At 46.2% G+C, this 16,030-nt stretch overlaps 1 protein-coding gene across 1 annotated transcript in view; it reads left to right on the top strand.

Annotated features, from left to right (window-relative positions):
- Positions 1–12,577, top strand: part of JAM3 (junctional adhesion molecule 3) — a 169,044-nt gene extending 156,467 nt beyond the window's left edge. Inside the window, exons 8-9 of the mRNA XM_063943610.1 lie at positions 1,171–1,225; positions 9,235–12,577. Coding sequence (XP_063799680.1) covers positions 1,171–1,225; positions 9,235–9,270 — 91 coding nt within the window. The 3' untranslated portion in view covers positions 9,271–12,577. The remainder of the gene's footprint in view (positions 1–1,170; positions 1,226–9,234) is intronic.
- Positions 12,578–16,030: the final 3,453 nt, after the last annotated feature.

Genomic DNA, 16,030 nt, shown 5'->3' with positions numbered 1-16,030 from the left:
TGTTTACACTGCACAGCAACCTGGGTCAATCCTGTGTCCAACCTTGGTAAGTACCCAGGTTGAAATGCAGGGTTATTTTTCCTGGCCCTTTATACCCTTTTCACACTGCCAATGCCGGATCTCACCCAGGATTTGGAAACGGGTCCTTCCCGGGTGGGATCCGACATTGGCCGCTGCTGCAGGCTTCCCCGACCTGGCAATAAGCCGGACGGGTTACCATAGCAGCGGGGACGGAGGTGGAGGCGGGGCTGGGAGATGAGATCATCTCCGCGCCGCCTCTCCCTGCTGTAGTAAACGGGTTGAATTGCTGGGTCAGGCGACCCGCGATTTCGGCTATGCCCCTTTCACACCGCACGCCGACCCGACAATATGCCGGGTCGATACCGGGTTATTTGTGCCGTGTGAAAGTGGTATTACAGACCGAGCACATTCCTGGGTTGCTGCGCATTCACATGTAGTAACGCGGGATTCTGCTACTAGCCTGAGACGAATACTGGAAGCTGATTGGTTGGTACTTTATCTTTCTCTACTTCTCATATGTCTTCAGGATTTGATAACTCTCCCCCTTACTAACTTAAGAACCATTATGTTTTCACTTTATTTCCTAAATTACTAGTTATACGGGTCATCTTCAGTTGGATCATGATTAATCTTCATTGATCTATCATTCTATAGTTGAATTAATTTCTGTGTGCACACTATTAATAATACAGACAATACTTATGTACTCTGTCATTGGATTGTATAATTGTTACCTATCAAATTATGGGGCAGATCTGTTAAGCTCGGAGAAATGGAAAAAGCAGTGATAAGTGAAAGGTGAGAACGCACCAGCCAATCAGCTCCTAACTGTCATTCTTCAAACCGTAGTGATTGGCTGATGTGTTATAACCTTTCATTTATCACTTCTTTATCACTTCTCCAGGCTTAGTACATCTGCTCCTCTGATATTGTTGTTTTTTGTTTTGTTTTTTTAAATAAAAGTTGTTCTAGTTTGTTGCAGCAATGCACAGGACGACATGACTGTATTAATACGTGTGGTGTGCAGGGGTTTTAGGACTCCTATGTAGACATGGTATAGTGCTCAGGTAATGTGATGTTTTCCACTTTGCTTAGATTGATGTCTGAGTTATTCTGTTACTAATGATTCCTCTGCCCCTCCTTGTGCAGCTACAAGAATGCAACGAAGACTGATGGGGTGAACTACTTGCGGACAAGTGATGAGGTGAGAAGCGGCTGACATCTGTTGTTCCCTTCTGTGCCCTCTTCTCGTCATTGTAAGGGGATGTAAATGTGGGTAGTTCCTCGTCCATGTGAATTGATATGGACAAGTACTTCTGCTTATCCACATGTTCTCGCCTACATTGTATAAGATTGTCCGTGTCCTTGTGTGAGAGCTGCATTTACACAAGCGAACCACCACAAATCATCCGTTACATGCCTTCAGAGTGTCCGTAACATGTGCACAGTGATTGCGCTAAGTGAAAAAATTTGTGGGTCCCAGGGACCCTTCACTTTAAAAAAATTGGGGTCCTACTCCACTATATCTGGGTCCCATCACATATTATAGTGGGTGAGGTTAGACCGCGTGCTGGGGGACAAGGAGGGGGTTAGGACCAGACAATAGGATCTCTGTAGTGAGATATAGATAGATATACAACTCAATTAAGAAGGGGTGTGCACCACAGTGCATAAAACCACAAATTGTTCTGCAGGGTTCCGGTATGAATGGTCGACCATGTTATGGTCGACAGTCATTAGGTCGACCACTATTGGTCGACACATGAAAATGGTCGACACGTGAAAAGGTCGACATGGGTTTTTTAACTTTTTTGGTGTTGTTTTTTGCGTAAAGTGACTGGGAACCCCAATTAGTGCACCGCGTCCCCTCGCATTGCTCGCTTCGCTCGCCATGCTTCGGGCATGGTGCCTTCGCTCTGCTACCGCTTCGCTCGGCACAGATTACCGTTCCAATCGTAGTCCACGTGGATCGTAAAGTATGGAAAAGTTCCCCAAAAGAAAAAAAGTTAAAAAACTCATGTCGACCTTTTCATGTGTCGACCATTTTCATGTGTCGGCCATGTGTCCATGTCAATGTCGACCAATAGTGGTCGACCTAATGACTGTCGACCATAACATGGTCGACCATGTGAACGGATACCGTTCTGCAGCGGGGTACCATGGGTTCCATAGGGAATAACATCGGGGTGTAGAGTAGGATCTTGATCCGAGGCACCAAGAGGCTAAAAGCTTTGACTGTTCCCAGGATGCATAGCGCCGCCTCCTCTATAACCGCGCCTCCGTGCACAGGAGCTCAGTTTTGTAGTTGGTGCCTGCAGTGCAGGCAGACAACAGGCAGGGCTGCTCCAAGTAGCCCTCAGAAGAGTTTTTTTAAGTGAAAATTGAAGACTTCAAGGGCTGCAGCAGAGACACTGTGGGTGTTAGATGTCAGTCTGACATCTCCTGCTGCAGCTCCATCACCTCCCCCAGCGGCGCTGTATACTCCCACGCCCTGGTTGCCGGGTACTTACAGCGGGGGCTCCTGTTTCAACATACAGGCACACACACCACCGCAGTCTCCAGGATCGCGTGGCCGCACTCAGGGAGAAGGTAAGAGGTTCCCCCAGGCGGGACCTGCTGGAAATCGCTATCTGGTGGGAGGCGGGCCGCGCGCGCTGGTGTGGAAATTGTGGCAGTACAGGGACCCCACTAGACCACCAGGGCAAGGGCACAGGTCGGTTTTGGCAAAAGCCGTTTGTTATGTGGCCCACAGTATCCGGTTGTGAAATCCAGCAAGGGGATAAGGCTTTGACCTGTAGCCCCTCCCCCAGCCCCAGGGCGCCATTTAGAGTAAATGTTCCCTCCCCGGAACTGCATCTCTCTCTCTCTCCCCCTCACTCCCTGTTAGCGTTTGGGCGCCATTTTCACATGCTGAGCTGATACTGGGACTGCTTGGGCAAATCCTCCTCTGTAAAGCCGCCTGCATGTCAGCGCTGTGCATTTTACAGGACACTTAAGTATTCTACATGTCTGTTGACAGTGTTAGTTAAGAAACAGTGCATTTATTCAGGATAATGTAGTACAAGTTCCCTGTGATATACATCCAGTGTTTTACTGTGCATTGATATATCTGTTAATCTGTATAGCTTTACTTAGTGTTACTTAGTATTGCTAGTCCAGTGCAGTTTTATTGCCTGTCATAATTTCTGCATTGTACATGTGACTCTGTGCATATACAGCTGCTGCGTGACTTCCATTCCGTGTATCTCACTCAGATTGCTATCCCTATATTCTGTACCCTGCAGGGGGCTAAGTGTGTCAGGGTTACTAGTTAATATAGGTGTCTCACAGGATATACTCTGTGTATTTTTCTCTGTGATTTTCAGTCACCAAATACCTCTTGAATCCTCTGTTTGTGCTTTCACTGCACAGGGGGTTCTTGGTCAGGTATTATTCTGCTGATATTGTTCTGTGTTGCCCGTGGTTCACTCTGTCATATTATGTCAGCTTCTCAGGGCGATGGGTCTGCGACTGATCCCACAACACGTGGTGGTGACGCTACAGACACATTTGAGGAAAACATAGCTGTGGAGGGTTCAGGTTCTGGGGGGGGGGTTTGCCCCCCAGTATGGCCGTAGCAACGGGGGTCCACAATGATCCACCTTGGGCTACTTTCTCTACTTTACTGAATACGCTGGTAACTAGACTTACGCCCCCTATGGGACCTCACGTGTCTGTACAGCCACACATTGTCCCTGCGGTAATCCGCCATGGGCAGATCTCCTGTCCACTCAATTACAGCAATTGAATCACTTACTGACTAAACAGAAATCTAACCCTCGCCCGCCTAAGACCAAGGTGTCCTCTAAGCGGGCCATTACTTCCTCACAATCCACCCATGTCCCAGGCACCTCATCTGATGAGGATGGCGTGTATACTGACCCCACAAACACTGATCCAGATACTTCTGATGGGAAATCTGTCTCTCAGGTGGATGTTCCTGGCTTATTGGAGGCTATCAGGCTAATTCTTCAAATTACTGATGACCCAGAGCCTGATGCTACCTCTAAGAAACCAGACAGATTTAAACGTCAGAAGATAGTTAAACAAATTTTACCTCGCTCTGACCATTTAGTTGAAATACGTCAGGGATCCTGCGAAAGTCCAGGAAAGAAATTCACACCTCACAAGAAAATGCTGGCTCGCTATCCCCTCGCTGCGGAGCGAAGTAAAAATTGGGAAACACCCCTGCCAGTGGATTCGCAAATGGCGTGGCTGGTGGTATCCACAGCTCTGCCTGTAACTACCGTCACTTCTCTGAAAGAACCGACGGATAAGCGCGTGGAGGGTTGCTTAAAGGCGATTTACACCCTAGCAGGAGCAGTGCATCGGCCCACTATTGCAGCTAGTTGGCCTGCAGAAGCTATTGAAGCTTTCGCTCAGGAGGTGGAAGCGGAGCTGCCTTCCAACTTTTCTGATAATGCTAGACAATGTCTCTCGTATATTGTCACAGCCTCTCATTACATTTAGGAGGTGGTTTCTGATGCCGGTATTCTGGCGGCCAAGGCTTCTACTACGTCCATTTTGGCTCGCCGATGTGTATGGTTACGGTCCTGGTCTGTCGATCTAGATTCTAAGAAAAGCCTGGAGGTGCTCCCTTTTAAGGGAGACATTCTTTTTGGATAGGACCTCAACAAGATAGTGGCCGACTTAGCTTCTGCTAAAACAGCGTGTCTACCTAGTATTGCTCCTTCGGTGCTGAAGGTTAAGAGTATTTCCTTTCACTCCTTTCGTCCTTCAGGTAAAGCAAAAGGTCAGATGTATCCGAAACAGGCTCGCACTTCAAAAACCACTAAGCCCAAATCTAAACGTGCCTGGGCTGCCCGTCGGCCAGCTTCCAAAACTGACATGCCTGCTGCATGACGGGGTGAGCCTCCCTCTGGGGGATCCCAGAGCGGGAGGCCGACTTCTAGGGTTTACCCAGGAATGGTTGAAGACCACTTCCGACGCCTGGGTACGGGAAGTCGTCACTCGTGGTTATGCCATATCCTTCAAGAATCGTCCCCCTCATCAATTTTGCCTGACAGACGTCCCTTCGGATCAGGTGAGGGCAAAAACTCTTCATTCCTTGGTACAGTCCCTCCTGGACACAGGAGTGTTAGTACAGGTGCCTTAGGCTCAGAGAGGCAAGGGGTACTATTCACCGCTGTTCCAAGTCCCGAAAACCGAATGGGTCCTCTTTGCCCATTCTCAACCTCAAGTCCTTGAAGAAATCTGTGAGAGTCTCCAAGTTTTGTATGGAAACTCTTCGCTCTATTGTTCTAGCCTTGGAGCCCGGTGATTATATGGTCTCCCTGGACATATAGGATGCTTACCTGCATATTCCTATTGCAATGTCGCATCAGCAGTACCTGAGATTTGCCGTCGGCAACCTCCATTATCAATTTCGGGCGTCAAGGGCTCAGGATCCTCCCGTATCTGGACGACTTGTTGATCCTGGCAAATTCCCCAGAAGTTCTCCTAAGTCATCTGGATCTGACGCTCCAGTTTCTGCAAGCCCACGGGTGGCTCATCAACTGGAAGAAATCTTCCCTGGTCCCTGCTCAGAGCATGGTGCACCTGGGGGCATTGTTGGACACTCACAATCAGCGGTTGTTCTTGTCTCAGGAGAAGGTCCTGAAACTTCAGGACAGGATTCGATGCTTCCTATCTCGTCCGCAAGTGTCGATACACTCGGCGATGCGAGTGCTAGGTCTCATGGTGTCGGTTTTTGACATGGTAGAGTATGCTCAATTGCATTCCCGCCCTCTACAGAAACTGATTCTTGCCAAGTGGGACGGCCTGCCTCACCGGATCAGTTCTCACATGATCTTCTCGTCTCCGGAGGTCCGTCTGTCACTAAGTTGGTGGCTGCAGGATCAGCGATTGAGCAGGGATCGTCCCTTCTGGATCTCCAACTGGGTCCTTCTAACGACGGATGGCAGTCTGAGAGGTTGGGGCATAGTGTTGGAGCAACACTCCCTTCAGGGTCGGTGGACCAAGGAGGAGTCTCTCCTCCCGATAAACATTCTACAACTGCGGGCAGTGTTCAGTGCACTAAACTTGGCCCAGCATTTAATACAGAACAGACCTGTTCAAGTACAGTCTGACAACGCCACCACAGCGGCGTAAATAAATCAAGGGGCACTCGAAGCCGTATGGCAATGAGGGAAGTATCAAGGATTCTTCAGTGGGCGGAACGCTATCTGCCGGCCATATCGGCAGTGTTCATTCGGGGGTCTTAAACTGGGAAGCGGACTTCCTCAGTCGCCAGGATGTACACGCCGGAGAGTGGAGCCTCCATCCAGAAGTATTTCAACGCCTAGTGGACAAGTGGGACCTCCCAGATGTGGACCTGATGGCGTCTCGACACAATCACACGGTTCCGGTCTTCGGAGCAAGAACAAGGGATCCTCAAGCAGCGTTCGTGGACGCACTGGCAATTCCATGGAACTTTCGGCTGCCCTACGTGTTCCCTCCGGTGTCACTTCTGCCCAGGGTAATAAGGAAGTTCAAGCAAGAAGGAGGACTTCTGCTTCTGATTGCCCCAGCGTGGCCCAGACGGCATTGGTTCTCAGACCTTCAGGGTCTCTCGATATAGCGTCCCTTTTCTACTTCCGCAGTGCCCAGATCTCCTCGTTCAGGGCCCTTGTGTATATCAGGATTTGGCTCGGTTGGCTTTGACGGCGTGGATCTTGAAGCTTCGGTCCTGAGGGCCAAATGTTTTTCTAAGGCGGTCATTTAAACCATGTTGAAGGCCCGGAAACCGGCTTCTGCCCCGATTTATCATAGGGTCTGGAATTCTTACTTTGCTTGGTGTGCAACTAACAATCACGACGCTTACAAGTTTAGCACGGCCAAACTTTTGGCCTTTCTGTAACAGGGCCTGGACTTGGGCCTTTGTCTGGCCTCCATCAAGGTTCATATTTCTGCCTTGTCTGTTTGGTTCCAGAGAAAAATTGCGACTCTACCTGATGTTCATACATTCACTCAGGGTGTGTTACGGATTCAACCTCCTTACGTCCCGCCTGTGGCTCCTTGGGATTTGTCGGTGGTTCTGGAGGTATTACAAGGGTCTCCGTTTGAGCCTCTTGAATCAGCAGACCTTAAGTGGCTTTCTCTTAAGGAAATATTTCTGCTGGCTATTGACTCTACTAGACGGGTGTCGGATTTGGGTGCCTTGTCTTGTAGGTCCCCCTATCTGATTTTTCACTGTGACCGGGCGGTTCTTAGAACACGTCCCGGGTACTTACCTAAGGTAGTCTTCTTTCCACCTTAATCAGGAGATTGTGGTTCCGGCCTTTGTCTCTCCTGAATTGTCTTCCAGAGAGCGGTCTTTGGATGTGGTACGGGCTCTCCATATCTACGTGAAGAGAACAGCTCCCATTAGGAAGTCTGATTCTCTCTTTGTACTGTTTGGTTTTCACAAACATGGCTGGCCTGCTCACAAGCAGACCCTGGCCAGATCGATTAGAATGGTGATTGCGCATGCTTATGTACAGGCTGGTCGTCCAGCTCCTGCTACTATCAAGGCCCATTCTACTCGGTCTGTTGGACCTTCTTGGGCGGCCCGACGTGGTGCGACCCTTGAACAATTGTGCAAGGCGGCTACATGGTCCTCAGTGAACACGTTCATAAGGTTCTATGCCTTCGATACATTCGCCTCCCAGGATGCTTCCTTTGAACACCGGGTTTTTGTGCCCGCTACAGTGCGTCACCTCCTATGAGGAACTGCTTTAGGACATCCCCGATGTTATTCCCTGTGGAACTTGTGGTTCAGTACTGCCTGGTTTATAGGTAAGTTCTGCGTTTTTTTACTGTTTAAGTACTGTTTCAGCTGTTGCTGAGTTTATCCGGCATGTTGGCCGGATTTGCCTTGTTGTGTGAGCTGGTATGAATCTCGCCACTATCTGTGTATTTCCTTCTCTCGAAGTATGTAGTCTCCTCGGGCACAGTTTCTAGACCGAGTCTGATAGGAGGGGCATAGAGGGAGGAGCCAGCCAACACTGTTAAACTCTTAAAGTGCCAATGGCTCCTGGTGGACCCGTCTATACCCCATGGTACTAATATGGACCCCAGCGTCCTCTACTGACTACGAGAAAAGGATTTACCGGGTTTTTTTTTGTTTTTAAAGTAAATATTTTTATTAAGGATCCACTCCTGTAACTTCATTGGGCTGCTGTTTCCCAGAAACTGGTATTCGATCAGATGAATATCTAAAAACTATAAATGTAAAAGGTGCCCTCTAGTGGACTATATTAATATTGAATTTAACCAAAATCTGTCCACAGAAGTGCTAGCATATAAGAAAATAGTATATGTAGTAGTCTGCTTACATCTGTCTACTCTGGATTCTTTTTAATGTCTGCTAAGACCTCAGAAAAATACAAGCTATATTTATATATTTCCTTGGGAAGCTGTCAGAATACAGGCGGCGGAATCTCGACACCATTCTGACTGTCAACACCGGCATCCAGAACGGGTGTACCATCCTGGCGCCGGAATACCGACAGCCTGGATCCTGAATGAAGAGATACCGCGACGCTGGACAGGTAAGCTGCGGGTGTGGGGGGTTGGGGTAGGTAGGGTTAGGGACCCCCTCGGAGGGTTAGGCTAAGGGGGGAGGTTAGGGTTAGACTGTGGGTAGAGAGGGTTAAGGGGGTTGGGGAGAGTGGAGAACACCTCTTACTCACCCCTGTCAGATTTTTTCCAGCGGGATCCTGGCGTCGGTATTTCGAACGCAGTGATCCCATGCACCGGGATTACATACTGATCCCATTTCCTCATCTGAATGACTCCACCCTTGAACTCAACTGCAAAGTGATGTCTGAGGAGACATTCAGGGGAATCTGGAAGAGAGATCTATAAGCAGATGAGATGTTGCTATGCTGTTTTATTTATATGCCTGCACTCTTGGGACAGATTGTTGTGAGCACTGGTTAAATTTCAATATCCTCCACTAGAGGGCAACCTTTTTAGTTGATGATCGATCTATAGCTGTCCATCTATCTTTACTACTATATGTGTTGGCGTTACAAACCATAATGTGTATGTGTATGTACACAGTTGTTAGTGCACATTTAGTCATGCCTTTTCACTTACAATCAGGGTTAGTGGCTTTTTAACTCCAAAATTCTCCTTTGCTTAAGCTGATGAATAACGGCCTAGACTAATCTGGCTTCTTCTATCTTCCAGGGAGATTTCAGACACAAATCCTCGTTTGTCATCTAAAAAAATGGCTTGGACAAGGGACTTTGAGAAATCGACCCCAAAATTGCACTCCAAAGGGTGAAGACCACACGTCCGTATGGACCCTTTCATGTTTTGCCAAAGTATAACCAGTCTGCCCTCAGCTGGAACACGGACAGCATCTGATGGAAACAAGACAGAAACCTTTGTGGCTGGATGTGACTTTGGAACCGCCGGCTAAGGGACCCAATTTACAGTATTAACAAGATCACTGCCAAATACAAGTTTTATTTGTAAGCTGACAGAAAACCTTCATCTGCCAGAAATGGGATTTCCATACAGTGTTTTTTTTTTTATAAAGAGGTTACAAGGAGCTTTTTAACCGATTTTCCGCCCCCCCCCCCCCCCCCTTCTTTAATCCAAACACCAAAGCACAAAAGGCTCCAGTACTTAAAAAAAAAAAAACATAAAAAAACTCTAAACCTTTGTGATGTTTTTCTGAATGCCCTGTGAGCAGAAGAGGTTGCCCCTCTTTGCTGACTCTCTCAGGCACGGACTGGGTTAAAGGCGGTGTTATTGATGCTATGACTACTTAGCAGACTATTCTATTTAAATGTAAATAGTTTTTTATTCTGTTTTATTTTTCTCCGGTCCCAGATGATAAAAATGATTGTAGCTGTTGGTTAATATTGTGGGTCCCATCTGGAGAACCCTTACTTGGGTAATAGACCTGCTAGGACAGAAGTGATTAAGTACATGGTAATGACCTATTCCCCTATGATGTATTGATTATATTTAGTGTTAGCAGTGACCTCACAGCAAGCTCTTCCTGATATATTTATGTTTTTGGGCACCAGGGTTGTGGCACAAGGTTTTTCCAGTATTTTTTATTCTTCCTTTGATACGTTCAGTATTGTTTTTATTGCGTTATTTTTATACGTGTAAGTCTTGCATTAAAGGAGTTCTGGTACAGACAGTGCAGAGGGGGAGAATGATACCGCAGTGAGTTAACATGATAGATATTCTGCCAGGAAAAGGATGAGACCACTTTTTTCTTATACAGATGTGTCCGTACTTTTGCTTTGCTGAAATCGCGCCAAAAACCCCTCTATAGAGCGCAACGCCATGTTATCGGCTGCCCTCCAAAAAAAGCAATGCTAAACTCAGCCACCAGGTGTCCAGTGTTCTGCCTGTAACCTGTGAGCTCTCGGAATTTGGTAATGTAAGAAATTGTGATTCCGCACAAGTCTCCTAATATGTCCTAGGATACACTATAACTGAGAATAAAAGGATACTATCTAAGAATAGATTGATTAATATCGCTTGGTGGTGCGCCCTGATCCAGTAATAAACATTGTTAAGTAAAGGGGGTCGAGAAAAAGAGGGCTCTTGTGTAACTAATAACGTTTCATAAATTAGAATACAAATACGATCTATTGGGCCTCCATATGATGCAACTCTAACAGCAGTATCACCACTTTCCTTTCTATTTTAATTTTAGTCTGTAACAGCACAGCAATCAGTACTTATATTATTAAGAGGACCTGTATGCATAGAGATATTCTTTTACGCAGGACCCCCCCACATAAATTTGGAGTGAGGCTACTCGAGGTGTTCTGACCATTTGTGGTAGCGATATGTCTCCTACTGACCTGTGATGGTCTTATTAATACAGATTTATCTGTACTGGTCAAAGGGAAACAGATGCAGTACTTACTGATTGTGTCTACATCTCTTTCAATGTATCCAACTAAACGTCAAAGATCAGAACATTTGTTATTTCTAAACCTCTTTGAGTCTGTTCCTTCATTACCGTGTCAGTGTGGTGGATTATTAATAAAATTACTATTTTACCTGTATTCTAATTTATGAAACAGTAGTAGTAGTTAAGAGTGCGCCCACACAAGAGCCTTCTTTTTCTCTACCTCCCCCCCCCCCCCCCTCCCCCACACACACACACACACACACACACACACACACACACACACACACACACACACACACTTTTAACTTAACACAGTTCTCGGAATTTGCCAGTTCTCCCAAAAGATTCCTGTTTGTGAATATTTGCAAAAACCAAAAAAAAAACCATTTGCTAAAAATTAACAAAAATAAACCCAGCACAGATATTAAAGACTAGTCAAAATTGCGGTTTGTTAATAAGACTGTCAATGTGGTTTAAAGGGGGTCTGATCAGCATACCAGCGGTCAAGGTGCTGGCAGTCGAAATACCAACCCGGAGATCCCATCATGGATCTCAATGCTGGCATCCCAATCGTAAGTATGAGGGGACGGATTAAGTTCAGGGGGGGCTTAAATTTAGGCTGCCAGGAGGGAGTGTTAGGTTTGTGCACGAAGTGTGTGTGTGTGGGGGGGGGGGGTTAGGCACTAAGGTAGGAGAGTTAGGCTGCAGGGACGGATGGTTATGGTTAGGCACTACCAGGGAAGGTTAGGGTCAGGCTGCGGGAAGGGCAGCTTAGGGTTAGAACACTTACCTTACAGGTGTCGGGATGCCGCTGTCTGTAGTCTGACCGCCAGCATTACAAGTGCCGATATCCCGATACGATCGCGTTAAAAGTGGAAGATGAAGTTGTACATATACAACAATCTATGACTTGTAGCAAACAACTAATATTTCTGTTTGTTAATCTGTTATTTTTTTATTTTGCAAAATTGTTTTGCTACTTTTTTTTGTTAATTTTCTACTTATGTTTTGTGATTTTACTGCGATATGGTATATTTGGCGGAGTGCACCATCTCACACTACTGTGTTGAATGTCATGCGGAGGGCAAAGTTAAGTAAGGACACATCTGTACACCTAGAATAGAATTTTGGGGGGGTGGGGGGGGGGGATTCAGTAAAATGCTGTGTGCTGTTTCGGAACTGCATATCGCGTCCAGCAACATCATACCGTTAGGTGTGTGCTGGAAGCTTTGTGATGTTGCAGGTACCGTATATGGCAGGTACTGTATGTGCCCATCTGATCATCACGACACATCCTCTGAATTGAATTGCCCCCTTTGATTCTTTTCACTCTTCCAGTGGATGAGAGCCAGTAACGGAGACGGTTACCATGCAACGCTTGTTTTCAGGAAAGAGACATCATTCAAAAACGGCACCATATGGAATTGACAATCCATTTTTTTTTGTTGTTGTTAAAAATAGAACAGTGCGACCCCTAGTGGACACCAGGCAAATGTCAAAAGGCAATGTGGGATTAGTTGCTATTGTAAGTTAGTAACCGTTTGATTCTAGATTCTCAAATGTCAAGGCAAGTTGCGGAGTTTGTGATTTTTACTGTGAAATGTTACTTTATAACCAATACAGTTTAACTACAGAAATGCAAAACCTCACAGTGTTGGTAATTGTCAATTACGTGTTCTCGTTGTCAAAGTAATACTCTCACTTTAAGAGTGCACACGACAATACAGTAGTCCTCCTTCACTGCCCCTAAGCTATAATTCAGAGGGCCCATTTCTTTGTTATTGGAGAATAGTTTATGCAGTACCCAAATCTATTCGCCGGGGCTTTCTACACTTTCATCAAACTAAACCGCAAAGCCATACTTTAAATGATTGTTGTATAATATAGGTGCTGCATACATCATTTATACACATGCCCATTTGTGACAAAGAGCCACCAGGTTTCTGAATAGACCAGGTGGGATTGCTCATAGAATATGATTTTTAATTTCCTATTCTACTGTATACTGTTTGGCAAAAGACAATCCCAAAAGTAAGAGTTTAGAGGGTCTATTCAATTCGTGTCGGATTTTCCGAAAATTCGGGAAAACTACTTTTCTACGGCAGGGTCGACAGGTTATCCACAGGATAACAGTGGGATAAGATGAAGTGACAGTGGATTTGCACCATTCGGTCATAGCTTTTCGGCCTCCCAGTATGCAACGGGCCCGTCCATATATCCCCGCCTCCTGGCTCAAGCAAATTAGTTTTTTTTTTTGGTGCAGCAGGAGACGGACCATGGTCAGAGGGCTGCTGGTTTTTAGCAGCCCTAAGCTTTCTTATTTTATTTTTATAGTCTATTTTTTTCTTGAGTGATCTTTCTAAAAAGCGTCTTATACGTACCTTAGAAAGAGCCGCTCCAACAACTCTCTGCCGGTTCACGACAACGCTTACCCACGAGTACAGTGATATGCTAGCAGGTCCAGCAGACGTAACCATACTGTGTCCGGAGCGCGGGGAGAAGGTAAGGCATCTGTTCCGCTTAGAAGGGAAATACAGACACAGCCGCACTGTTTTGGGAGAAGACTACCAAACAGTCGCTGATGCGTCTGCCACCTCGGGTGCTCCAGCGCTAGGCCTTAGGGATCAGAGACCCCAGGAATAGTATGAGGCTGCGATCCCTAGGGTTGATGTCGGCAGTGGGGAGTCGGACGCTCTCCTGGTCCCTGCTCCCTCCGGTTCATGACCAGTTTCCTCCGAGTCTCCTGCCATGAACTGTTTTCCTGCTTCCGTCTCGGACGCTTTACATGAAAGGGACCCAGTCGCAGCATAGGCGGCTGTGTGACTGGTGCGTCAGTGTTCACTGAGCGTCTGTGTTCACTATAGGTTCATGGAGCGGCAGTGTACACTAGTAGCGTCTGGATTCACTCAGCGTTCGTAAACGTATTGATCGGTCCTGGAAGCGAGGTGAATCTGCCTGTATCCCACTCTATTTAGTACGGGTAATACAGCACTAAGTCTCTATCTACCTTTTCTCCGGCAGGGTCCACAGGTTATCTACAGGATAACATTAGAATAACAATGGGATATGATGGAGCGACAGCGGATTGGCACCAAACGATCACAAGCTTTCAGGCCTCCCAGAATGCACCGGGCTTGTCCATATAATCCCACCCACTGATTGTCAAATCAGTTTTTTGTTTGTTGCGGCAGGAGCCGGACCATGGTCACTGGGCTGCTGTGTTTGGCAGCCCTATGTTTTATTTGAGTTATTTTTTATAGTCTTACTATGTTTTCTGAGTAATCTTGCCTAACAGCGTCTTACACACATATTGGAAAGAGTCGCTCCAACAACTCTCCACCAGGTCGCAACAATGCTTACCCACGGTACAAGTGCTGTCTCGACGGGTGTCTGTGTCGGATGTAACTAGCAGGTCCAGCAGACGTTACCAGGCTGTGGCCGGAGCATGGGGAGAAGGTAAGGCATCGGTTCCGCTTAGAAGGGGAATACGGACACAGCCGCACTGTTTGGGAGGAGACTACCAAACAGTAGCTGGCGCGCACTACCACGGGTGCTCCAGCGCTAGACTTTAGGGATCATAAGGCGCCAGGATTAGTTTGAGGCTGCGATCCCTAGGGTTGATGCCAGAAGTGGGGAGCCAGACGCTCTCCTGGTCGCCCCTCCCCCCCAGTTCATGACCAGTTACCGTGCGTCTCCCGTCATGAACTGATTGCCTCACTTCCGTATCAGACGTTACCACGAGGGGACTCGTCGCAGCCTAGGGCTGCGTCTGTATACACTAAGGTTTACTGCAAAGAGACGGGGTCGCAGACAGGAACGTCTGCATGCACTAACATTCACTGAGCGTCTGTGTCCACAAATAATGACCGGAGCGGTAGTGTACACTAGTAGCGCCTAGATCCACTCAGCGTTTGCTAACGTATTGATCGATCCTGGAAGTGGGGTGTGTCTCCCTGTATCCCACTCTACTGAGTACAGGTTATACAGCAATAAAATTCTATCTACCTTTGTAGTATGAATAGTAAACTTTAGTGCCTATTGCATATTAGTTTTATGTACAATACTGTAGTTTTCTTCGCAATGCGGCTGAATACTTTAAATATCTGTATAAGACAGAATTCAGTACTACATGCTTTGAGATGTGTTCGTAGTTGATAATCTGCTCATATGATGTGTGTGTGTATATATATATATATATATATATGAGTATGTATGTGTGTGTATATGTGTATATATATATATGACCGACTGCTAGTGTGTTGCTGATTTAATAGATTGTTGATATTTCTGATCCTTAATGCAGGTGCATGCGAAGGGTCACACATCACTTTAGAGAAAGCTAATTACAGTCACAAAATTGTGTAGTACACTGTGAAAGTGCTGAGTATTTATCATGCCTAAGGGTAGCAAAACACTTATATGTTGATCGGCAAAAACTGTAATATCCTCTATGATTGGTACAAGATCGTTATGTATAAAATTGATTTGCTGTTTAGCATAATACATTTCCTGATTACATCATTTATAGATGGACAATGTTGCAGACCTTGTACAGTTTAGCTGAAATGTGAAATCTTACAATATTAACACATGCTGCTCATTAATTGTGGTATCCCCAACAGCGTCTTCAATAAGACAAGCTGATGAACCGAATGTAAATAAATCGACTATCACAGACTACACATGAAATCATCAGATGATGAAAGCTCCATATACTCTACCTCAGCATACGAAGAACAGGTAGAAGATATCAGCTAAATAAATAAGCTGAATAAATGAGAGCAAAAATAGGCTAGCTGTCAACAGAGGCAGCAGAGCCTGGGGAAATAAGGCACTTCGGTTTAAACGTCCCAAAAGGTCTCTGCACGAGGGCAGATTTCAGGAAAAAGGTTTGGGTTACACCCAATAAAGTAGAAGCCCAGTAAATGGGATTCTAATATCTTTTTAGGGACTGTGTTAAATAGGGAAGTGCCTCCCAAAATAGATATGCATATCATTGATGATGCAAAAATCTGTAGGGCCTCTGTCATCAAAAGAATAAGACCATATTGTCTTTGTCTGGGGCAGTGATAAGGCCAGCCAGGACTTCACCTTGTA

Source organism: Pseudophryne corroboree, chromosome 10, assembly GCF_028390025.1.
Source record: "Pseudophryne corroboree isolate aPseCor3 chromosome 10, aPseCor3.hap2, whole genome shotgun sequence".
Lineage (NCBI taxonomy): Eukaryota > Metazoa > Chordata > Amphibia > Anura > Myobatrachidae > Pseudophryne > Pseudophryne corroboree.
The sequence above is the reverse complement of the archived record's forward strand: the minus strand, read 5'-3'. Positions and strand labels throughout refer to the sequence as shown.